This window comes from Abramis brama (genome assembly GCF_963993115.1).
Source record: "Abramis brama genome assembly, chromosome: 12".
NCBI classification, from domain to species: Eukaryota; Metazoa; Chordata; class Actinopteri; order Cypriniformes; family Leuciscidae; genus Abramis; species Abramis brama.
In genome coordinates, this window is record NC_139974.1 from 3,717,274 (window position 1) to 3,743,943 (window position 26,670).

The 26,670-nt window shown below is 40.9% G+C and overlaps 4 protein-coding genes and 1 long non-coding RNA gene across 5 annotated transcripts in view; 2 read left to right on the forward strand and 3 right to left on the reverse strand.

Moving 5' to 3' along the window:
- The window catches only part of LOC311093954 (uncharacterized protein), a gene marked incomplete at its 5' end in the record, with an annotated part of 471,534 nt that overhangs the window by 234,378 nt on the left and 210,486 nt on the right, over positions 1-26,670 (reverse strand). The gene's annotated exons all lie outside the window — the stretch shown is intronic.
- The window catches only part of LOC311093997 (uncharacterized protein), a 150,246-nt gene that overhangs the window by 99,492 nt on the left and 24,084 nt on the right, over positions 1-26,670 (forward strand). The window lies entirely within an intron of this gene.
- On the reverse strand, positions 2,287-16,313 carry LOC311093361 (uncharacterized protein). The gene is made up of 3 exons (XM_084130702.1): positions 15,941-16,313; positions 15,504-15,836; positions 2,287-3,641 (listed from the first exon to the last, which is right to left on the reverse strand). Exons 1-3 carry the CDS (start codon positions 16,002-16,004, stop codon positions 3,511-3,513), a joined length of 528 nt encoding a protein of 175 aa, XP_083986828.1. The 5' UTR covers positions 16,005-16,313; the 3' UTR covers positions 2,287-3,510.
- On the forward strand, positions 17,207-18,376 carry LOC311093164. The gene is made up of 3 exons (XR_014608371.1): positions 17,207-17,539; positions 18,070-18,274; positions 18,320-18,376. It is a non-coding gene; the product is annotated as an uncharacterized lncRNA (long non-coding RNA).
- LOC311093634 (uncharacterized protein) lies at positions 20,097-22,763 on the reverse strand. The gene is made up of 2 exons (XM_084131165.1): positions 22,438-22,763; positions 20,097-21,923 (listed from the first exon to the last, which is right to left on the reverse strand). The coding sequence occupies exons 1-2, from the start codon at positions 22,759-22,761 to the stop codon at positions 20,400-20,402; spliced, it is 1,848 nt and encodes a 615-aa protein (XP_083987291.1). The 5' UTR covers positions 22,762-22,763; the 3' UTR covers positions 20,097-20,399.

The window sequence follows — 26,670 nt, forward strand, 5'->3', positions numbered from 1 at the left end:
AACAGATGCGATCTCAAGCTTTATGCCCGTGGGTCTGTTTGCCTGTTTGACTGAATTTTCGCGGAGTTATAGATCATTTTCGAACGCGTTTCAAATGGGAGTTCAATGACAGAGAGAAGGGAGAAATCGCATCATGTTAATTTTTCTTTATTTGTCAAAAAGCAAAACACTTTATTTTTATTGTGAGTATACAGAAAAAAAATAGAAACTGAACAGGATCGATTGATGTATTACACGAAAATGAAAGATCAAAATTAACAGAGCATTTAGTGTTTATTTTCATTGCTAAAAAAAAAAAACGAGCAAAACGCGCCGGCGCGTTCTTGGTCCCCAGAGGGTTAACCCGGATAATATAACTGAACAAGCAAGTCTTTTCAAAATATTGCCGTCATGTAGAATAGAGATCGCTAAGACATGTGACCAAATGGGCGGCAACCTCTTCAGAACGCAAAGAATTATGGGTATGTTTGGCCAGGCTGGCATAGCAGGCAAGTGTTCTGGCATGAAAATAATGAAAAATTAGCGTGAAAAACAGAATATAATCCTACAAAATGCAGGCATCTTGAACACTGCGTTCTTCCCTCCATGCAATGAAGTTTGGCGCCTTATGTTTGTGCCGCGGATTCCCAAAATGCTTTGCGTTCACCACTGGGAATATGTCATGATGACGTCACATTAGCAATCCTTATAGCAAGGAGGGACAACGACTGAAGACATTATTAACTTACAGTAAGTCAGTCCAAATCAGAGCTGTAACGTTAGAGATGCACACACGCCTCAAACGTCATGTAATACCCTTCCTCAATCCACGCGTTATCAATTTCTCACGATTTAATTAGCGATGTTTATTGTCAGAAAAGAAAAAGAGAGATCGATGTCCCCATCACTGTGTTTGTGTGGGCTATCAGCAGTGGAGAGTATGTGCTGCCGTGAGGTGAACGCGTTTAGGAGTTTAGTGGAACAGCTGGACCTGCGACCGGCTGACCTGACGTGCCTGAACCCGTTTGTTTTGCGAATAGCTTATTCTCATTTCAGGCAGGATCACGGTCCCCTTGAAGTCAGCACACACGAGTATGTTTACAATGGAGTTATTTTATCCATAATTTTTTTTTATCAAATAAAACATACAACCAACTTTTCTGAAGTTATGTAAGGCGAATATAGCTGCTAGCGTACGGTAACACTACTAGTGAGTTCCTCTTATGACGTCACGCCCCATCTAGTGGAAGGGAGCGGGAGCGGTTAAAACCACTGTTAAAAGTGCCAACTTTTCATATTATCTAGCCTGGCTGCGCCCTCGTACGCACTTCCGCTCAATTTCATTTTCCTTCAGTACTACGTCTGGGACTGCTGTATATTCTTAGGTTTCCAGAAACCAATTTTTTGTAGGACCAATCAGCGAACAGAGGGAGTGGCTGAGAACGATGACGTTGATGTGATCACACACATGACTAGCGTCGGCCAATAGTGAGCCTACGTGTGACGTACAATACAGATGCGCTGCTCTATCAAACTACGTGAAAAGACTCGAGGCACAGAGAGAAGGAAATGAATAGTGGAATAAAGTCGTTATTTTTGTTTGTTTTTGCGCACAAAAAGTATTCTCGTCGCTTTATAAACTTTATAAAAGACAGACATCTTATTCTAAACATAATCCTCTGATCATTCTGACTTGTTGTTTCTGGCCGGTTTCGGCGCATGACATACGTTACGACCACACGTTAGCGATTGGCTATGGCAGATCCTGAGTGACTCTGGGCAGATCCAATAGTTTTGAACTTTAACAGAGAACCCGCCTACAAGGAAGTAAACATTTCTCAATGGAGAGAGGCCAGACTCTCTGTACAAATGAAATGTACTAGAGTCTGGTAGAACCAGGCTATATTATATCAGCATTTTGCTATAAAAAACAATGGTGGTCGGTTCTTATCTTTATGTTTAATAAACACATTGCATTATCTTCGTGAAAAATTTAACCTGCAACTTACACTTTAATATAGTGTTATTATGCCAAAATACTTATTTATTTAGTTTTAAATTAAACCATTGTAATCCTGAAAGTATTCCCCCTTTTTTCAAAATGTAACTATAATCTGATTACTACGTTTTTTGACGTAAGTGTAACGGATTACAGTTACTGGATTTTTGTATCCTGATTACATAACGCCGTTACATGTATTCCGTTACTCCCCAACCCTGGCTATAGCTAACATTCACATTTGAATATTTATCGCAAGTCATATCGTCATCGCAATAGAGCATCACAGTCCCGCCCACAGCCGGTGCCGGAAGTAAAAATTCAATACAATTTCTCCATTGACATTTGGGATATAAGCCATAAAAACGTAACCATACATGGTAGACTTAAAACCAGCTACGGCTGTACTAAGCGATTGTATATGCTCATATAACCGCCAAAAGTTCATGGGGCAGTGGCACTAACCTTGTTTTGGGATAAATGCCTTTTATTCGCGATGTCTTGGAGAAGTACTTCATTACCCACAATCCTGAACAATCCCACAATCCCACAGTGATGCATCTGATTGGTGGAGCTCGTGTAACTGTCTGGTTAAACCCCGCGAAACTCTGTGAAGACTGAATATCATTAAAAAAAAAAAGGACATGTGTTGACCACTGAGCGGTGATTGCAGTCAGGTACAAAGCACTGCACCATGTTGCTAACGTTATCGTTAACCGCTTTTCACACACGCACACAATATAAAATACAAGATGATAAATATAAAATTCAAAACACAATACCTATAAAAAACACTATTATTTACACGATTACTACTGAAAGAACTGCTATAAACTGCACAAGAAAAAGTTCACGTGGCTGTCGTCAGATTTGAAAGTCGCTCTAAAGGCTCTTTCGCGGTTGTGGCTTCAGTCGACTTCAGTGAGGCGCGGTGGTTTATGGGATGAGTAGTTCCTTCGCTCGGAAATGAAAATATGTACACAGTCTTGTACCTTTGACTTTTTGGGGATTTTCTCATCGTTTTTTCACTCTAAATAATATGTTGTATGCCTATGAGTTCAGCCGTAGCTGGTTATCCTCAGACATGCTCTAAAACTCTTTAGATACGGATTTTCCAAAACGTCAATGGAAGAAATGAATGGGAAATTTACTTCCGGCACCTAAGCGCTCTCGGGCTGTGGGCGGGACTGTGATGCTCTATATGAAACAATGTTATCGCACATCGCAGCTTTTCCTCATATCGTGCAGCCCTACTCTGCGCTCTGTCCAAGATCCGCCCGCTCCCGCTCCACTCCGCTCACATGCTCTGCGTCTGACTGACGTTGAATTAGTTGGAGTTCAATGTCTTCCTGACGTCACATTGAGTACTGTGTTTGCTGGGAAGGTATAGCCAGACACAATGTTCTATTTTATCATGAGTCCTGCTGGTCTAATGATATTAAAGCTTTTGTTTGAAGAAACTGTTGGGTCTGAGAGAGACAGTTATAATGTGTTTCCCTACAGCAATGCTTATTTAACTGGCAGTGCAAAGCTCAGCTGATTCGACAGAGCTCCATCGCTGCTTTACATTCTTTCTGCTCTCCACGATGGTAAATGATTCCTCCTGTGATGACTATAGCCAGAAGAGCCAGTCCAACAACGAACATCAACTCCGTCATATCGCCTATTGAGACAGAAGAGTTGTTCACATTCATATACAACCAGACAGTTTTAACTCATAAGGATTAGTGCTGGATTTAACCAGCAGAGTAGTTAAATATATGATCAATTTATCATACAAACACAGAAAAAATAACAATAAATACAATAAACAAATAAACAGTTTTAGTTGTTAGTCGTATGTGAGAGTGCATTAAGATGAGATTCTGTAATTTTTGCCCTTCATGCAATAGAAACGATGCATAATTAAAAGGAACCTGTAACTGTCACGTACTGCTCAGAGACACGAAGTAGGAGATCCAAATGCAGCTTTATTTTGGGGGGCAATCCAGAGGCGTAATCCAACATACAGGCTAGGGTCATACACAGGAAAGCAGTCCAAAACAAAGAAATAAACAAACAAACAAAACAGGCAGGGACCAGAGGCAAGAGAGTAATCCAGGGACCAGAGGCAAGAGAGTAATCCAGGAAACAGGGCAAGATATCCAAAAACAAGAAACAAGACAACCAGGGAAACGCTCAGAATAGCAGTGTAACACTTAACAAGACTTCGCGGTGAGTGAATGAATGAACAAGGTATATATAGACAGACTAACAGGATGATACAGGTGAATGCAATCAGTGAATGAGGTACAGGTGAATGTGATCAGTGATAAGTGATGATGAGTCCGGGCAGTGAGTTATGGGAAATGTAGTTAGTGAGTGAATATGATAGTCTGATGTGGACTGCCCTCTGGTGGCTCACAAGGGCAGCTTCAGCTGGTGATCGTTACAGTAACAATGAGTCCTACACTCTAAAAAATAATGCTGTGGCTTAGTAAATATTTCAGAAATATTTAACTTTATTAACTTAATAAAATCTCTGAATATCGTTTACTTGATTGTTTGAGTTTAACATACCAAAATAATTGAGTAAAAATCCAACAGTTAATTTTATCTAAAATTTACAGATATATTTAAGGTTTTTTTTTCAATAAAATGATTTAGTATTTGACTAACCAATTATTTCTTTATAATACACTTAATATATTTGTGAAATTTCTATAAAAATATTTGAAAATGTTGAATTAAACTGATCTGTTTCAAGAAACAAAAATATAACTTAATTCAAATCAATATTATTAAAGGAGTCATGACCTGTAATTTTCACTTTTCCACGAGAAAAAAATGTATGTTATGATTGCCTAACGATTATACACTGGCCGGGAAGCCGATATTTAAAAGTGAAGCGTTTGTTTACCCCTGGGTTCGTCAACCAGCCCACGTGCACGCGCACTCAAATACGTGATGTTAATTTCAAGTTAATTGTCAAGTCGGCGCAGGATATACCATATATGGACACCGCAGACCTATGCTGCAGGAAGCCCGCCCTGCCCCTCTCCCCCTCATATTCAGTCGAACGCCGCCATTACTGAATTCCGATTCGAAGTACGCACTTGACCGTGAAAGATGCAGAAACGTGGTGCACACGTGAGTTGCTCTGTTGTTGACAAGGTATGTCTCAGTCAAAATGATTGTCTTTACCATTCAGAGGCATCTTGCTGTAGACGTCCTTCCATCGACTCTACATCTTCCCTTTCCAGCTCAGGTTCAGAGTCTGGCTCGTGCATATATGGTTGAATCCCATAGGTCGCGGCCAGGTCGGGTTCATTCACAACTTGCGCCATGATGTCATTTTGGAATGATATGCTGAAGTTATCTGCGGTGTCAACCCCCCTCCTTCCTGCCACCAATCAACGCGCCCCTCATTTGCATTATTACAATGACCATCCACGACAGCCAAAATACCGCATCAGATCTCGCGAGACAATAATGCCTTCAGAAATAAGGGTCAGAGGAGCTCTGTGTTTATTTTTTTTCCACTTTTCTTTTTTAGAAGGGCCTGAAAGACTATAATAGAGCGTGGGTATCCAAGGTAATAATAGGTTATGACTCCTTTAATATATTTAACACACTCTTAAGAAATTGAGTAAGTTTACTCAATTAAAACGTTCTGGGTTACTTGACTGTAACCTTGTTCCCTGAGAAAGCGGAACGAGATGCTGCGCTGCTCAGCGCGTTGGGAACGTCTTTAATCGTGACCAGCTGTGAATATTGTGTGTAACACATCAATAGAATTGACCCGGAGGTAATATAGCTATAAATAGATCATAAATAGATATAAATTTATCATCTATAAATAGATGAGCCACAGGTGCATCATCAGGATGTTTTGTCTGAAGAGCAGTCCCGGGACATCTTCAGCACGGCAAAGTAGCGCAGCATCTCGTTCCGCTTTCTCAGGGAACAAGGTTACAGTCAAGTAACCCGGAACGTTCCCTTTCAAAAGCTACAGTCGATGCTGCACTGCTCAGCGCATTGGGAACGAGAATGCCCACACCGGCGTGCTTGAAAGTGTCTGGACCCCTACGGTTGTGCAGGTGTGCTCACAAGAACGCAAGAAGGCCTCAGACATTAGCTTGTGATGTTGACTCAAGGACATGAGAGCCCGGAGTGGCATGAACATCCAAACTATAAAATCTTATGAATGTGTGCGGAGAGGACCAGCCTGCCGCATCACAAAAATGTTGTAAGGGGGCACCCCTTGCCAAAGCACTAGAGGAGGCGACCCCCCTGGTGGAGTGAGCCCTAAGACCTACTGGCGGAGCTTGACCGCGTGCTTCATAGGCAAGAGCAATAGCATCCCTGACCCAATGAGACATGGTCTGCTTGGTGGCAGCTGCTCCTTTGTTACTACCCCCATAACAGACGAACAGTTGCTCCGACTTACGCCACTGGCTAGTGTGGTGGATGTAAGCCTGAAGAGCACGGACTGGACACAGTCTGTGAAATTTCTCCTGCTCCGGCATTATGAATGGTGGAGGACAGAAGGCCTTGAGAGTGACAGGATGTACAGTCGAGAAAGGAACCTTAGGCAGTTTGTCAGGATGAGGATGCAAAAATATTTTCACCATTCCTGGGGCAAGGTCTAAGCAGGATGGCGAAATAGACAGAGCCTGCATATCCCCAATTCTTTTCAAAGAAGTTATTGCCATGAGAAAAAAAACATTTTTAGAGTCAGAAGTTTGTCAGATGCTGATTCTATAGGTTCAAAGGGGGTCTCAACCAGGCCCTCGAGGACTATAGCTAAGTCCCATGGAGGGATCTTGGTTCTTACTGGAGGCCTCAGTCGCCTGGCCCCACGAATGAAGCAAGTGAACAGAGGATGTCTGTGGCGCCCCGTCAACCAAGGCGTGGCAAGCCGAAAGAGCAGCCACATAAACCTTGAGAGTGGCAGGGCATGTGCCTGTTGATAATTTCTCCTGCATGAAGTCCAGAACTGAAGCAACCTGGCAGTTGACTGGATCTACATTGTGTACAACACACCACCTTTCAAAAACACCCCATTTACTGGCATAACTTTGTCTAGTGGAGGAAGCCCTAGCACTTAGAATGGTCTCAATAACATCCGGCGAAAGCCCAGTGTTTCTCAAATGGTACCCATCAGGGGCCAACGTGAAGATTCCACAGGTCGGGCCTGGGATGGAATATCGTGCCCATGACGAGCTGTCGAGGAGAGATATTATCTCCGAGAACCACACTGTTCGGCCAACGTGGCGCAATCAGCAAGAGGCAAGACCCTTGATGGCGAACTCTGGCTAGAACTCCCGGGAGCAGAGAAACTGGAGGAATCGCATACAGGCACATTTTGGGCCATGTATGCGCCATCGCATCCAGACCCAGGGGGGCTGGGTGACTCAGAGAGAAGTAGAGGGGACATTGCGCTGTCTTTTGGGAGGCGAAGAAGTCCACCTCTGCTTCGTAAAATCTGGTCCAAATCTGTTTCACTACTTCCGGGTGGAGTTTCCATTCCCCCGTTGGTAGTTTCTGTCTGGACAGTAAATCCGCTCCCACATTCAGATGCTCTGGAATGTAGACTGCCCTGAGTGACAGGAACTTGTCCTGGGCCCAGAGAAAAATCTGCCTCGCTATTCTGTTCAGGTTGCGTAAGCGCAGACCTCCCTGGTGAGAGACTGCTGCTGTGTTGTCCACCCACACTAGAACATGACAACCTCTCAACTGTGGGAGAAAATAATTCAGGGCCAGAAATACGGCCATCAGCTCGAGGCAATTGATGTATCCAAACGAGCTGATGACTCTCCCATTCCCCTTGAGCTGGAAGGCCACCTAAGACCGCTCCCCAGCCCATCAGGGAGGCGTCTGTCATTAGCAGTCTGCGACGACACGGCGCCCCTAGAGTGGGACCCAAGGCGAGGAACTGGGGTCTGAGCCACAGAGATGGTGTACGAAGCCCGCGGCGTGTCACTTTTATTTGCCTTTGAGGATTGGCCCTTGGATGAAACCCTATAGCCACAACTGAAACGGTCTCATGTGCAACAGCCCCAGAGGAATTACCGTGGATGTTGAGGCCATAAAACCAAACATCTTTTTGGAACTGACAAACAGTGCAATCTTGGCCTTGCCTGACTTTGCTCATGGTTAGCTGAATGGTCTCGATTCGAGCGGGAGACAATTGTGCCCGCATCGTGATCGAATTCCAAACGATCCTGAGATAAGCCGTTCTCTGGGCAGGAGAAAGAACACTTTTCTTGGTGGTGAGTCTCAACCCCAGAGGAACTAGATGAGCTAACACGATGTCTCTGTGTTGGAGCGTCATCTCTTGCGATTGTGCTAGTATTAACCAATCGTCGATGTAAATCAAAATGTGAATGCCCTGGAGTCATAATGGAGCCAGTGCTGCATCCATGCATTTTGTGTATGTGTGGGGTGACAAGGCTAGGCCGAACGGAAGAACCTGAAATTGGTACGCTTCGCCCCCGAAAGCGAACCTCAGGAATTTCCTGTGTTGTGGCAATATTTCTATGTGAAAATATGCGTCCTTCAGATCGATCGTGATGAACCAATCGTGATATTGAATTTATACCCATAATACCCATGCAGGAAATGCCTAGCAGAAGATTCCATGCTGCCAGACTCTCTGAGAGAGGTATCAACTTTAACACTTCCTTTTGAGGGGATGTTCCGTGTCCTGAATGACGGCAGGAAACAACGGAACATCTAACATTTCGCTGGAAACCGCTGCCCCCCGAAGCATGAGAGGTGGCGGGGATGGAGAGGTTTTGTGAGGGTAACGGGAATAAGCGATATGATCTTGAACGCACCCCGTCCCGCGGGGGACTACCCCCACCAGACTGGGCGCCAGACCATCAGGACTTCCTCTTTCTATTAATAATAGTCCTGAGGTCTGGCTTGGGAGGTTGCTGAGCGCGACGAGCCTGTCCCCAATCTTTACGAGGGGGATCACGGTCCGCCACGCTCTGCTTCTTTACCTCCCTGGCTTTTGAAGGACCGGGGTGAGGTTGGGTGGCCGATGGCCCCTCCCCTTGAGTGTGGCAAGGAAGGAACTGAACGAATGCTTCTTCATTATTTCTTCACCTCTTTGAACCTGGTGACGACAGTATTGACAGAGTCGCCAAACAGGCCAGAGGGAGAAACAGGGTAATCTAATAGAAACAGACGATCCTTTTCTTTGAAACCCGTTAAATTAAGCCACAGGTGCCTCTCCGTGCTGACTAAAGCTGACATTGAACGGCCGATGGCACGGGCTGTTTGCTTGGTCACACGGAGAGACAGATCTGTGGCTCGACGAAGCTCAGAGAACGCTTCCTCGTCGATGGTACTGCCCTCACTCAAATCCTTCAACAGGTCAGCCTGGTACGCCTGTAACACTGCTATTGTGTGCAGCGCAGCACCAGATATTAAAGATATTAAAGTACTAAGTGATATCTTAGTGCAGTAAGCCACGTTAAGCGTTTTTCACGTTAAGCGTTTTAGAATGTCCCGCATTGGGCGAGATGGCGGAGGCAGAGAGTAAGTGGAGTAAGCTCGAGAAAGAAAAAGAAAAAAGCGGAAGATAAAACTAATCGAACGAAGTCAGTTTGTCGTTTACCAGTTCATAATTCAGTCTTGCAGCCTAATTATGACTGAATGAGAGAGGTAAATGTTTAAATGTATTTGAAATGCACTCAAGTATTCACTGCTCAAGTATTCACTGCTCTTTTTCACACAGCAGGTTTTTTGTGTGTGTCCAATTTTTTTCTGGACAACCTTCTGATGGATTTTACTTAAAATTTTACTTTAAAATGTGAGTTCCATTCAGGTTTCATGCCATTGGCACTTTTTTCGCAGGATTGTTTACAATTTCACAGCATAAGCTATAAAGCTATAAAGCTGTTTCCCAGGTATAAGCTGTGTTTTTACTGGAAAAAAATAATAAAATGCAATTTACTGCAATTTTATTCTGTTTTATTCTTATTCTTTGTGAAAATATGTTCTGAAAGATTCCTTAATAAGCTTTGTTCGGGATGTTAAACTACTTTAGTAGCCCTAAGGACTGCCATGGTGAAAACATTATTTGAAATCTCCTTGTGAAATTTGCTAGAGTACGTATTGGTCAGTGTTTTGATTGCAGAAGAGTTCGACAAAGGATTACTAACACATAATAAAACACAACTCCAGGTATGTTTTTGATGAGGATATGACCATGCAAAATGGTTAAAATCTCTAAAAAGTCTATGTTGAATGATAAAGACCCTTTGTTAATAATTTACTTGGGAAAAAATGGGCAAAACTAAAATATAAGTACATAAACTGATTAATTGAAAAAATAATCAACCGATTAAAGCCACACTAAGTAGAAATTGTGTTTTTGTCAAACAGCGACCCCTAGAGTCGCTGTGGAATACTTGCACTGTCGTAAATATATTATATTATAACGTTTTTACATGATTGCAGCTAAATCACAAGCAAATAGTCTATAGTCTAGGCCTACTGTATAATTCAATTTGTGTTGTTTTTATTGGAATGTAAACATTACAAAATGCCAGATAACATCAATAAAGTTAAATGTACTTCGCATTATTTCATAACATTGGCCGTTATGATGTCATTAGACATGATTATTGCAATTTATCATAATAGTTTGCAAATTGTGCTCGTTTACACTATTTATAACCTCTACGTTAGGCTTATTTATGTCCTGATAATTATGTGAGATGTTCTCATGATAATCGCAGGAATCAACGTCAACAGCGTCGTCTGATATCCCTCAGGACTACGTGATAAATACACCTCAAAACACCTGAGTTCAGCTGGCAAACTAGTTCATGAGGCATAGCTATCTGATTTATCAAAACGATTCCATTTACACCTGGTCACATAAATGTATTTTTGCGAAACGGATTTAAATCCGATCTTCAATTTCCACGCTATATGCAGATTTAATGGAGTGCACGTCTTGCAAAGCAACAGATATGAGCTGCATTTTATTGATCATCAGCTAAAATTTATAAATCAAAGACCGCAATAAGAGAGAGCAGCCCTGGTAAGATCATTTCGTTTCTTTACTTTTAATGATGATGATTGTGTGTTAAGCGTCTGTGACTTACTTTCACTTTGATTTGCGATAGTTTGCACGTTGGCTTGATGCAGTTGCTCGTCTGCGGTGATGCGTGTTCCAGTAGCGTCGTCATATCTGGATATAACATATAGCCTATAACATGCTCTCACACATTTTTTTATTTATTTTTTTTTTAGCATTTTTGGGAGGAGTACAATTTACATATGTGGTTTCAACAACCAGATGCATTTACACTTGTCCAGTTTCGTCTGGAATGCATCTCAGACCTCCTCCTGAAGTGGTTTGAGGGATCGGATTCAAATCCGTCTCAAATGCGTTTCAGAGGGCATTTAAACCTGGTCTTTTCACGATCGGATAGCTATCCGATCTGAGAAAACGCATGAAGTGGCCAGGTGTAAACAGCCCCCATGACAAAAACATACGCACGAAAGCCGAAAACAAACGCTGGTTGGCCTCTCACGTCCAGATTTGAGGAAGTGGTGGGGGAAGTGACGTATGCCGTAAAGCAGTCGAATTTTGTAGTTCTTTTTGTGTTCTGGTTACTACCCGAACCCCAAAGTTACATAGTGCCAGTAAAAGCGATACAGACCCTGTCAGGCTATGGCAGACGTGTCATTCAACCTATTGTAAGTCGATGTACCATCACAAGGATCTTGGAAATATATTATGAAGGTTGAAAAACTACATAGTGTCGCTTTAATCGATTATCAAAATAATCGTTAGTTGCAGCCCTATCGTCTAGCTTACTACGTTTGGGGTTCTCTTGTTCGCGTGGCCAGTCAATATGTAACCTGTCCAACGCACGAGTAACCACCTCGAGTAATTCCTCGTCTGATCTTTTTTCGCGAGAGGAATGCTCAGAGGTAGGCTGCTTGTGGTCCGTAGACCCAAGAGATACATCATCCCCCTCGTGAACCGAAGAAGCACCGGAGCGCGCTTCGAGATCACGAGAAGGGTCGTATGGATCAGGTGACTGAGCAAGCGAAAGGGACGGACCCATCTCTTGCTCGTCACACAGATCCATGCGAGAGCCCCACGATGGTAATTAGGGATGGGCATGATTAATCAACGATCGATAATTGATCGTTAAGAATTTCGTCGATCACGTTTATTTGTTATCGATTAAACTAATGCAGGTTGCGTTGCGTAGAGTGTGAGTCTTGAAGCAATGGAATTAATTTTTTCGCGGAGCTACCTGTGCATCCCGGCAACGTCAGTCCCCTCAGAGCGGGTGTTTTCGGCGGCTGGACTGGCTGTCACCAGGTTGCGGTCGCGTCTGATCCCAGATCATGTCAACATGCTTATCTTTCTCAACAGAAATCAGACTGGTGCAGAAGTTCTATGGGAACGTCATGCGTTTTCTCAGATCGGATAGCTATCTGAATTATCAAAACGATTCCATTTAGGCCACACCTGGTCACATAAATGTGTTTTTGCAAAACGGATAAAAAATCCGATCTTGAATTCCCGCGCTATATGCAGATTTAATGGAGTGCACGTCACCGAAAGCAACTGATATGAGCTGCATTTTATTGATCATCAGCGAAAATGTCTAAATCAAAGACCGCAACAAGATATTGCGGCAACAGCCCTGGTAAGATCATTTCGGTTCTTTACTTTTAATGAAGATGATTGTGTGTTGATGAATGACTTTCACTTTGATTTGCGATAGTTTGCACGTTGGCTTGATGAATAGATGCTCATCTGTGGTGATGCGTGTTGAAGTAGCGTCGTCATATCTGGCTATAACATGACATAGCCTATAACACGCTCTCACACGTTTATTTCTTAGCATTTTTGGGATAAGTCAAATTTACATATGTGGTTTCAACAACCAGATGCATTTACACTTGTCCAGTTTCGTCTGGAATGCGTCTCAGATCTCCTCCTGAAGTGGTTTGAGCGATCGGATTTAAATCCGTCTCGAATGCGTTTCGGAGGGCATTTACATTTGGTCTTTTCACGATCGGATAGCTATCCGATCACAGAAAACGGATGAAGTGGCCATGGGTCTCTATTTAAGAACGCCGGCTCACAGCTGCAGGTTCCGCCGTTTTAGAGCACCGCAGGGCATATCTTCAAGTCTACCGAACGTCCAGTTTCACTGCCACAAGTTGATCTTCTTGTAATAAAGATCTCATCGAGGACAAACAAACTGTATTTTTGTATTTTCATTGCATTTTTAATTTATAAAAAGTTAAAGAAATAATGAATTTCAATATAAAAATATTAATGATTAATCGATAGTCGATCGTTAATTCTCCCGACGATCGACTAAGAAAATTTAATCGAATGCCCATCCCTAATGGTAATGCGGGTGCGGTCTGGAAATAGTTCAGACGAGAGCGAAGCATCTTCACTGTGAACAGTTCACAATGCTCGCACTCGCCTTTCTCTAACGCCAGAACCACGTGCTCTTCCCCCAAACAAACAAAACAGTAATCGTGTGTATCCAGCTCAGACATGGGACGGGAGCATGGAGGAACACAACGCTTACTCTTTTGTTGGCTCATTTCTTCTCTTTTTTTACTTTTTAAACTCTATGGGCCCTATTTTAACGATCTGAAACGCAAGTGTCAAAGCGCAAAGCGCAAGTAACTTTGTGGGCGGGTCTCGGCGGTGTTGCTATTTTCCGGGATAAATGACTCTTGCGCCAGACGCAAATCTAAAATGGGTTGGTCTGAAGTAGCTTCATTATTCATAGGTGTGGTTTGGGCGTAACGTGAAATAAACCAATCAGAGCATCATCTCACATTCCCTTTAAGAGCAGACGCACTTTTTCCTTGGCGTATTGCTATTATAACGGCGGATTTGCCAGGCGCGCGTCAAGAGCGGTTCACAGCCGAGGAGACCAACGCTCTCGTCACGGCCGTAAAAGAGAGAGAAGTGACATTGGGGATGGGAGAAACATACCCAAATTAGCTTCGGTTAAACAGGTGTATAATAATATGGGTAAATGTGTAAGCTAGATGTATGCTTTTATAATAAATTATTATATTTATAATAAATTGTCTATCTATCTATCTATCTATCTATCTATCTATCTATCTATCTATCTATCTATCTATCGTTTGTAATAATATGATTTGCAAAAATGAAAACTGCTGCTTCTGTGTAGATTAGAGAATCACAGTGTATGAGCGTTGTGCACTCTATACATTATGGTCAAGCATGCGCCCTTAAAATAGCATAATGAACAACGCGCAACGCGCCACTGACTTTAGACTAGGTTTTTTCTGGCCAGTGACGTAATTGTTTTATGGAACAGTAAAATAGCACCAGGGAACGTTTGCGCCGGAACACGCCTCCTTTTTTGCGCTGAACCGCCCAGGGAGCGCAAGTTCATTCCCTAGTTTAGCGACGTGCTTCTGTGGAGGGAAAAGCGCGCTTTGCGCGGGTGCAAAATAGGAATGAAACATGCGTCGGTGTACAAAGTCAATTGCGCTGGGTGCAAGATAGGGCCCATTATGACTTGAGAGAAAAAGATTTGAGAAATGAGAATTTTCTGCACACTGCCTGATGAAACTAACTCCTAGCAAAGATCTGAGAACAGATAAGAGATAGTGGAGAGAGTTTTGACGCACACATGCACAGAATAGTCTGAAGACAAAAGACCTGATGATGCACCTGTGGCTCATCTATTTATAGCCTCGTGTCGCGGGTGCGCGCCGATGACGTCATCGACCGAGGCTATATTACCTCTGGGTCAATTCTATTGACGTGTTACACACAATATTCACAGCTAGTCACGATTAAAGATGTTCCCAATGCATTGAGCAGCGCAGCATCGACTGTAGCTTTCGAAAGGGAACAATTGGACAAAGGCCAATGTCATGTATACTGGTGGTTGTATGGAATAGGTTACTATTTTACAAAGGTTTAGAGAAAATAAAAAAAGTGAATATTACTCATAAATAAAAACAGTTAATATTACTCATAAATAGTTTTTTTATGTTTAAATGTTAAATTATTTCTACTCAATTTTATTTGTTAATGTACCAGATGCAGTTACTCAGATTTACTTTTTTTTTTTTTACTTGCATTTACTCAATTCATACAGTATATTTCTCATTGATTTCACAACTTTAAAATGTACTCAATTTTTTTGAGTGTAAAACTGTTTCACCAAAAAAATTGAATAAATAATAGTTAGACTTTTTACAGTGTAGAAACATGACTTCTCACAAAAAAGAGACTCAATTAACCATAAGATTTGGGTTAGTTAAGTTAGTTAGTTAAGTCTGGTGTAAAAACGTAAGCACTAAAAAAAAATTCTAATAAATTTTAAAAGCATCAGGTTTATTTTATTCCACAATCATCACTTTGAAAACACAGCTAAATCCATAGCAATAAAAAAAAACTGTTCAGATGTCGTCTTGAGTGACTCATCTTACCCCCAACACTGATAAATTTGTTAAGATAATGGAAAAAAATGAAATCTGGTACCTTTAATCTTCAATCTGATGGGTTTGTCGAAGAACATCTCTGGAGCGTCAGACTTTATTCCACAGAAATAAAGTCCTGAATCTGATTCTGTTACTCCAGAAATAGTTAAAGAGACTCTGGTGACCCAACTGTCTGCTGTAATGTTCACACGATTGCTGTTTGGATTGTAGTTGATCAGAAGTTTTCTCATGGTTTTGTCCTTCTCCGCAGAAATCAGCAGAACGAACTCTTCTGATCTGAGATGATACCAGGCGACTTCATATCTGTTTCTCATGCTGCAGTTCAGAGTGATGTCTTCTCCCATCCGAACTCTCACATCAGAAGATCCTTCAACTGACAAATTCATAAACACACATTCTTTTAGACTATGTTTATGGTTATTGTATTTGAGATTGATATGTTTCATTTCATGAATGCTTGAAATAGAATATATTTACCACTGAATGTGATTAGCATAATCCAATAAGAAAATACACAGGAGAAGAAAATTACTTTCTCCATTGTGTCTATCGTCCTTCAAGGTGTCGATCAAACTAAAGGTTTCAGCTCAATGCAGAGACACTTAAACAAGGGCGTTGCTAGACCCCTTTTACTGGGGCACGTGTCCCAGTATAAATCTGCTGTGCCCCAGTAAATCTGAAGTTTGAGTTTAACAATTTATTTAATTTGTCAGTGTATTTAATAGAAATTATATTATAGGGTAATAGAAATTATCTATTTGCAACGCAGTAATAAAACAATCAACGCTTGTAAAAGCAACGCAGTTAAACCGAAAACAGAAGCTGAACCGCGCGACAGAAATCCATGTCCGCGCGCGTCTGTGTTACCTAGCAACTGATGCGCGCACACATTTGAGCACACCGGTCCGGTCAGGTGGTGTTGGCACTCTATTGAGGTAGGCTATGATGAAAACATGATGACGAAACAAAAGTTTGTTAATAATACAAATTGTACTGGCCTTATTAGATTTCTATGGCATCTAACTATCCAGTAAGTTAAACAGTGACTCAAAAACCTCGCTTGACACCTCACGTCGTTTCTGAAGTTTATGATTCAACTGTGAAACTGTAAAAATATACAAAATATACAATTACTAAATATGAAATTGGAAAATTACAGAATGACAATAGCGTAATGATAATTAAGCATATATACATCTTAATATCAAATAACAATCTCAAATGTATCACACAATAAATTTAACACTGTGTAGTGTGTACTTACAGACATTACGTCTAACAGATGAAAAGAAAGGTGATGCTTAGAGATGTCACACAGCTACCACATTTTGCTGAACTATAGACCTTTTTTATAAACATTTTTTTATTTTTTTTATTGATATTCCTTTAACAAAGAAATACAATATACAGCACTGCATTGAATACATTAACAAAAATAATAATAAAAAATAAAATAAATAAATAAATAACTACCTCAAATAAGAAAAAAAATGTACATAGTACTTAAAGGAGTCATGACCTGCAATTTTCACTTTTCCACGAGAATCAATGTATGTTATGATTGCCTAACGATTATACACTGGCCGGGAAGCCGATATTTAAAAGTGAAGCGTTCGTTTACCTCAGGATAAATAAACCAGCGCGCGTGCACGCGCACTCAAATAGAGCGCGGGATCGTGACGTCAGCGCATCACAGTAACGCGAGGCATTGTGGGATTTTAGGACACGGAGGTTGCGGGAGAATTTGAAGCGTAGAGTATCAGTAATATTAGTATTTGCGGTAGTATATTGGTATATTTCAGAAGTAGGGTAATTCAGTTTAGATAAACGACAAAATGGTGAACGCATGTTGCATTGTAAACTGTCATAATCGTTCTCACGATCGGCGTGGAAAACGTACAACAAATGGAGTACGGTTTTTCAGCTTTCCCGCTTGGAAGAAAAACAATGGAAATCAAGTCGCAGAGCTAACAAAGAGGCGTCGTATGGCATGGGTAGCGGCTGTAAGACGGACAAACATCACCTTCAGCAACATTTCCCGACACATGTTTGTGTGTTCACGGCATTTTCACACAGGTAAGTTATCATTACAACACCAACTGTTATGTGGTTACCGCTAGCTGCCCATAAAAACTTATTTTTGTAGCTAACGTTATGCAGCCAGCACTCGGTTGTGCAAAGTTAGCTAGTTAAACTAGTTGCAACCCAACAACCGTACAAGGTAGAGCTGTAACCATATACAGTATATGACGGCTGTAACTATAACTAGTTTAGCTTAGTTGAGTTTAATTTTATAGTTATGCAGCCAGCTAACTTAACGTTAGTTGTGCAAATTTAGCTAACAACGTTAGTTAAAACTAGTAACAACACAACAACCGTAACATTAACTTCAATTACGAAAGAGTAACTAGATAACTTTGCAAAACTAAGTTAGCTGGCTGCATAGCTATAAAATTATGCTATAAAGGAAGGAATCTCTATAACGTATGTAACTGTTACATTATGTATCTGTAACCGTTCATCCGATCAACTTTACACTTGAGTGTGGAGTTATGTATTCAGACAACTGCAAGCACAGACTAAGAAATTCTGTTTTGTTTTTTCAGGCAAACCAGCCTATGAAATGCTGGAGTGTCATCCCGACTGGGTACCATCATTACACCTTGGCCACACAGAAGTCAAAACAACACACACACAGCGTTTTAACCGGAGGACGAAGAGACAGCAAGCTGCACAGAGGTCACAGGAGGATGAAGCTGCACCTCCAGATGAAGCTGCACAGAGGTCACAGGAGGATGAAGCTGCACAGAGGTCACAGGAGGATGAAGCTGCACCTCCAGATGAAGCTGCACAGAGGTCACAGGAGGATGAAGCTGCACAGAGGTCACAGGAGGATGAAGCTGCACCTCCAGATGAAGCTGCACAGAGGTCACAGGAGAATAACAACAGAGAACAGCAGGAATGCAGTTTTTGTAGCCACAGGCGTGCTGAAATTAACCGCTTGCTGAAGGAGAACAGGATACTGAAGAAAGAGCTCTCCCAAAAGAAGATGGATGAGCATTTCTTTAAAGATGATGATGTGAAGGTAAAGTACTACACTGGGCTTCCATGTTTTGCTGTTTTGATGGGCGTGCTGCAGCAGCTTCTTCTTTGCCTGCCACAGGCTGTCCGAAAACTTTCACCTTTTCAGATGCTCGTCTTAACTCTGATGCGCCTGAGGCTGAATCTGCCAATCCAGCACATTGCACACATCTTCTGCATAGACCGAAAGACTGTTTCCACCACGTTCAGAGACACCATAGCTACAATGTTTACACACCTTAGCCCTTTGGTGCACTGGCCTGAGCGACATTGCTTGCAAGGTAGTATGCCACATCAGTTTGTTGAGGCTTTTGGCAGTCGTGTTTCAGTTATTGTGGACTGTTTTGAAATTAACATTGAGAGAGCATCAAATCTGAAAGCTAGAGCACAGACATTTTCTCATTACAAACACAGGCACACCCTCAAGTATCTTATTGGCATTACACCACAGGGAGCTATCTCTTTCATTTCCAAAGGATGGGGAGGTCGTGTCAGTGACAAGCATGTGACTGAGAACAGTGGCCTTCTAAATAAATTATTGCCCGGAGACTTGGTGTTGGCGGATCGGGGATTTGACATCAGGGACAGCGTCGGATTTATGTGTGCAGAAGTGAAAGTCCCTGCATTCACAAGAGGACGCTGCCAGTTGGATGCAAAAGATGTTGAGGAGACAAGGCAGATAGCTCACCTCAGGGTCCATGTGGAGAGGGTGATTGGATGTGTACGCAACAAGTACACCATACTAAATGAGACAATACCTGTGAGCATGGTGCTCCCATGCGAAGACGAGGACATTATTTTCCTTGACAAGATTGTGTCTGTGTGCTGTGCCTTGACTAATATGTGTCCTAGTGTTGTCATGAAACCATAAAACATGGCATAAACCTTATGAACTGCATATGTTAATAAAGTTAACCATGTGTTATTAAAGTTAATAGTTATTTAGCCTACCCCACATAACTTCACCTTCAAATGGCTTCATGTTTAACTGCTTCTTTTTTCTCTATTTTATTTTTTCTTATTCTTTACAGTGTCTTGTTTTTTTTTATTGTATTGCCTCCTTGAAATGTATTTTAACTGTTTTAATTCAAGGTGTCCTTGAGTGCTAAGAAAGGCGCCCACAAATAAAATGTATTATTATTATTATTATTAATATAAATGATGGAATAAATGATGGAAAACTATGTCAATTCCAAATCTTTTTATTTGTGTCACATAACATGAACTTAGTGCAATGCTGAAGTAAATATGGTAAGTAAATAAGTACTTATAACATGACCTGCACGGTAACAATGTAGTGCAAATATAACAGGTAAAATAAATAACAGGCACTTATAACAGGACCTGCACAGTAACAATGTAGTGCAAATATAACAGGTAAAATAAATAACAGGCACTTATAACAGGACCTGCACAGTAACAATGTAGTGCAAATATAACAGGTAAAATAAATAACAGGCACTTATAACAGGACCTGCACAGTAACAATGTAGTGCAAATATAACAGGTAAAATAAATAACAGGCACTTATAACAGGACCTGCACAGTAACAATGTAGTGCAAATATAACAGGTAAAATAAATAACAGGCACTTATAACAGGACCTGCACAGTAACAATGTAGTGCAAATATAACAGGTAAAATAAATAACAACTTGAACTTAGTGCAATGCTGAAGTAAATATGGTAAGTAAAAAAGTAATTATAACAGGACCTGCACAGTAACAATGTAGTGCAAATATAACAGTATATAACAAATATAACTTCAAGAAATGACAACATGTCATAATAAAAAAGGCACTATGTACAAACTATTCACAATCTATTGAACAACGAAGTGTTTGTTCAGTATTCAATCAGTTCTGTGTGCATGAGGCACAGAGCCACGGCTCACTAGCTGAAGGGGCCTGACTGAGTCCGACACAGCTGAGGTGGAACCACTTTATTGCACAGTTTTCATTGTCGCAAGCCACCATGTCGTCCTGGTCTTCAGGGCCTCTGCAAATGCACCAGAGTTGGTTTGTATTCTGCAGAGTCTGTGTTCTTGCCCTTTTTGTGTGAGCTTGCTGTAACACGGTTGAAGGATGCAGAGTTGTGGAGGCTGCTCGGGTGTAGTGGCAAGCCACAAGCTCAGGTAGAGAAACCTTGAGGAAAAACTCCTGTGCCTTTGCCAGAAGTGTTGTCCAGAACTCCACATCTGGTAAGATCCGAACCACAGCACAGTCTTGCTGCGTCCACACAACAAAGTCACAAAACCCTGACTCGGTGACGAAAATCTGAGTTTGCACCTGACTGTAGTACTTGTGTGTCTTCTTCAAGTTTAACTTCCCATCAGTTAGCTGAAGACAAAAGTCGCTGTCATCTGTACAGGCCTGCAGGATGGAGTTGTTTTGGTGCTTATATGTGCATTTGATTTCCAGACAGCCTTTCCCACAACATGCGCAGTGAATGAGCCCATCAGGTGATGCCCCAACCTCCGGAAATGATGGATTTATGATAAACCCACATTGCTCCACTTTCTGGTTATCATGCTGGGAAGCTGTCAGTGTGACATAGGTCTGCCTTGCTTCTTCCTCATGGTCTATCCCCCATCTGATGGCAGCTGTGGATGCTGTTTTTCTGGGGCAGCACACCCTCCTCACAGTTGACAAAGCTGGTCTGGCAACACTGGTGGACACAACGGCATGGATGTTGGAAGCTGTTATTCTTCCTGCTCTTGATGTGTACCAGGCAGGGGATCGATGCTGCTGTCTTGTCAAAGCTTCCACCGCAACCACCTGTGCCTCTGTTACCGCTGCCATGTGTGTGAGGCCCTCACAATGCTGCTGCAGGACAGACAGTTCAGATCCATCCTTCCCCGGGTCACGAAGGTGCTGTAGGGACTTTGGAACTACACATGGCTTAACAGGGTCTGCATAATTTTGGTAGTAGCCCTCCATTCCAGAAAGGCAAACGGCCTTACTGTGAGTGTGTAGAATTTCAAGTAGAGGTGACAAGTCTGAAAGTGTTGTTGTGTGTCCACACGGACTTGTGCAGCCAATACGAGTCCGTATCCCTGGCATTGTGCTCTCTCCACTGATACACTTGTCAAGTGCCCTCTTCTTAGCTGCGCCAGAGGAGAAGTCAATCTTGTAGCCCACCTCTGCTTGGACCTTGTCGACACTACTTGGCATCATCCAGTAGGCTGGAACATCAGTGACTGTCTTGGTACCCCGTATCCGCACTGCTACTTCAATCTTAAACAGGAGGGCCCCGACATGTGTGCAAGACTCCGCTATGCCAGCCATGCATGTGCAGTGTGCACACTCCACTTGCCCACTGGTATTGAGGATCACCCATGGCTTGAGTGGAGGTTCATTGAGGCGTTGAGAGTGCAAAACCTAAGACATAAATAACACTGATAAGCATAAAATGAATTATATGTATGTATATACCGTTGTGTCCATGCATGTATATATATATATATATATATATATATATATATATATATATATATATATATATATATATATATATTAAAATAGCCTTCACTTAACATTTACACACCAGTGAAAAATTCAGTCAAATTCAGTCAAACACAGTTGTAAATTCATAGTCAAAATCTCCAGTGTATTTTTTGTTGACATGTATTTTTGATCTCTTTACTAGTTCTTTATTTGTGTTTATATAATAAACCTGATTCTGATTTAGTACAGAAACTAGTCTAGAACAGTGCAAAAACAACAACAACAGCGTTTCGCCTGGAAATTACATTTAATAAAAGTAAACAACTTAACCAAAATGTTTCCTAAGTAAAAAAAGAAAATATATACGATGCAGAATTTAACTTGCAGTGTTGTTGTTATGTTTAGTATGGTGACAGAGAGGTGTGTTTGGTGCGTGGTGATTACCTACCTTTGTGCGAACGACGATTTTCTGGTCGTTGAGTTTGTAAATCTCCAGGTCCTGAACCCAACCATTAGTAAACTGGTGATGGGCCTCAAGAGATTTATAATTTCGGAACTGCTCAAATGTGTATGCGCTCACACCACAAACGAGGTAAGAAAACACGTCAGGAAATGTTGTCTGAGGTAGCTTGTTCAGATCAGTCGACCACTCTTTGTGCTCGTACGGATCGAGCCCGTTAATTGCCTTTATTTTCTCTAAGTATCGCTCCTTTGCTTCCTTGTTCAGTTTCTCTCGGTAGATAACCTTGAGCTTGATCTTCGCACGGTCCATGTGTGTTTGTTTACGTTTTTTTTCTACTCTAGACAACCTCGTTTGGAAAACTAAGAATTACCGCCACCAACTGTCTCTTGGAGTTACAACAGCCGTGTCCTAAAAGATGGCCGCCGCTACTCAGAATGCACTGCGCCATGACGTAGTTTCCCATTCTCTATACGAGATTTTGATTTCAGCCCCGTCTTGACGTCATGACGGGGCAGGATATACCATATATGGACACCGCAAACCTATGCCGCGGGAAGCCCGCCCCTCTCCCCCTCATATTCAGTTCAGTCGAGAAAGATGGAGAAACGAGTACACACCTGAGTTGCTCTGTGGTTGACTGCCAGAATCAACATGTAAATGTGTTTTCTCTCCCAAGAACGGACCAAGCTGTCAGGGACCAGTGGATTAAATTCATTTTTAATGACGCGGTTCCTACAACCCTTCCCACTGGCTTAACGTTATGTGTCTGTGCTAACTAAACATTTTACGCCGGAATCCTTCACAAATTTGAGGCAATATCAGGCGAAGTTAGCATCGAAGCTCGGGAAAAAGGGGCCATTTTCAACAATCAGACACTTGCCTGCAATTGAAACAGTAAGAATGTGTTTTTATTGCTCTACTCTGTGTAACAAACAGCAGCTAACTGCTAATGCGGCTATTGTATGCTAGCGGGAGTATTAGCTTCGAGGTAAACATGGGGAATGGCTGCTAACGTTACTTTGCAAACAACAAATGACTGAGATCATCATGAATTCGGCTATTGTATATTGATTGCCTAACGCTTATATATGAGTGGAGAGTTCATATACATGTATGTGTGACTACTTAGTATGTATGCAAGCGTGTTTCATATATGTGTGCGTGAATGAAGTTTGATTTAAGCCCTAATCGGCGCCTCATACTTATACACTGGCCGGGAAGCCGGTCGCGGCCAGGTCGGGTTCATTCATAATTTGCGCCATGATGTCATTTTGTAATGATATGCTAAAGCGTCACCTGCGGTGTCAACCCCCTCCTTCCTGCCACCAATCAACGCGCCCCTCATTTGCATTATTAAAATGACTGTCCACGACAGCCAAAATATCGCATCAGATCTCGCGAGACAATAATGCCTTCAGAAATAAGGGTCTGAGGAGCTCTGTGTTTATTTTTTTTCCACTTTTCTTTTTTAGAAGGGCCTGAAAGACTATAATACAGCAGTAGGTATCCAAGGTAATACTAGGTCATGACTCCTTTAAGAAACTTCTTGTTCTTACTATTATCAATGAGTTTAAGAGATTTAACAATAAGGAAAATCTCAGCAATAAAGGCCTCAAGTAGGCAAAGTCTTGAGAAATTTGTTTTTGTGAATAAATAATGTACAATGCAACACAAAGAAATGAACAACATTATCAATAGCACAGTCACTCCCAGAAAAATAGAGGGATATATCCTTCAATGAAAAGTTTAAATCACATTTGACAAAATGAGAAAGATAAAGACCCAAGCTCTGCCAAAGAGGCTTAACCTGATTGCAGTGGTAGAATAAATGAAGCAAAGTTTCTTTCTCAACTTTGCAAAATACACAAAGGTCAGAGATATCAACAAAAGAGGAAATTTGTGTGTTAGTTGCAAGGGCGTAGATTTGGTTTGAACATTGGGGGGGTTGAAGTTTGGGTCTGCATATTTTTCATGTGATCATGGTATAAATATTAGGGGGGTTGTAATGCATAGATTTAAATTTTGGGGGGGTTATCTCCCCCCCAACCCCCCCACAAACTACGCCCCTGGTTAGTTGGGTAAACATTATGAAGAATCTTAAAGTGTACCTCTCTTATTTTATTGGACATACAATATTTCTCAGGGAGTAACCAGGAGTAGCCCTCTTCCAGTGAATACAGTCAAAAAAATTATTCCAGAAAAATTTACATCGAGGGGATGAGTAAACAGTGTAATGTAACAATAACTTTATAAGTTTACTATTACATTTTTTATCAAGAATACTAACTCCATCCAATAAAAGTTTGGGCAAAATAGTTTTTCTCTCATTAAAGAAAAGGTGTGAGACAAACTTAGAAATAAGTACTCTCCCATAGATTGAGAGATCACGTTGTAGCCAAAGATTAAAGAGGGTTCTTGTTTTCTTTATTTTAGGTGAAAAATGAAGTTGTTGGCGGAGCAATCTATCCTTAGTAAGGAAAATCCCCAGGTACGTGATACAATCTTTAACAGGTATATTGTGCAACATTGATTGTTGAGTGTCATAAAGACAGAATAATTCACATTTTGATACATTTAAATATAAGCCTGAAGCTTCAGAGAAATAATTAATAATATTGATACACAAGGGAGTTTGACTTTGGTCTTTAAGAAATATAGTTGTATCATCAGCTAGTTGAAATATTTTAAATTCTTTACCAAATATAGAGATACCTTCTAAACTGGGATTTTGTAAAATAACGATTGATAACAATTCAACAGCTAGCAGAAAAATAAATGGGGAAATGGGGCAACCTTGGCGCACTCCTCTATCACAATTAAAGCGTTTAGTGGTTTGAAGGCCAACCAAAACTGAAGAGTTAATGTCATTATAAAGCATGCTCACCATGTTGATAAAAGTAGATCCCAAACCAAAAAGACTAAGAGATTTAAGCAAAAATTGGTGTTCTAAAGAGTCAAATGCCTTATAAAATTCTAAAAACATTATAATAGCTTCTGAATCAATATTCTCTGAATAATCAATAAGATCAAGAACTAATCTAATGTTGGAGCTAATATGCCTATTTTTCATAAATCTATTTTGTGTTTCGCCAATTATACTATTAAGGCCAGATTTTAAACGAACCGCCAAAATTAAAGCAAGTAATTTATAATCAACATTTAACAGTGATATAGGTCTCCAGTTTTCAATTAAAAGCGGGTCTTTATCAGTTTTGGGGATCAAAGAAATAAGACCCTGCTTCATTGAGAAGGTCATCTCTCCTTTTTTAATACAGTCTTTAAACAAATTATGTAAAGGTTGCTTTAAGATGTCCCAAAAATGTAAATAAAATTCAACAGATAAGCCATCAGTACCTGGAGACTTCCCCCTCTTCATAGATTTCAGTGCATCCTTCATTTCAACAATAGAGATATCAGAATCACAAAGTTGCTTAAAGTCATCATTAATACCTGAAATCTTATCATGAATACTTAAAAGAAAATCGTCCGATTTTTCTTGAGAAAACTGAGTATAAAAAGTATAAAAAAGTATAAAAAATTTTGTAAAAGGAATATACAAAGGTTGAAATCATTCCTGGATCTGTACATAAAACACTATTAATATTTAAGGCAGAAGAGATGTCTTTTTACGATTTCGTTTTTCAAGAGCAAAAAAGTAATTAGTGTTTCTTTCGCCCTTCTCAATCCATTTTGCTCTAGAGCGTATAAAAGCACCTTTAACAATCTCTGTGTACATATTTTCAATTTGCAAATGACATGTGCTCATTTCTACCTCATCCTCTTTACTGGGATTTTCCTTCTGCATTAACACACTTAATCTATGAATGAGTTTTAATTCTTTATTGCTATTTTCTCTTTTAATTTGCTTACTTCTATTAACAGCAAGGACTCTAACTCTAAATTTAAAAAAACTCCCAGCTAGAGCCAGGGTCGTTTTCAGTATTACTAAACATAGAATTAGCCAGCTGAATTACACTATCATTAAAATTGGCGTCTTCCAAAAGACAACTGTTAAATTTCCAGTAACCCCTTGTTCTATTTAACTTACTATTTTGTGCAAGATTCAAATAAATTAACATGTGATCAGTAAAAGGGGCAAATTGATGATTAACAGTATGGACATCTTTCAAAATAGCATGAGAAATGAGAAAAAGATATATTCTAGCTTTAAGTGAACCAGATTTGTTGGACCAAGTAAAGCCTCTACAACCATTGTTA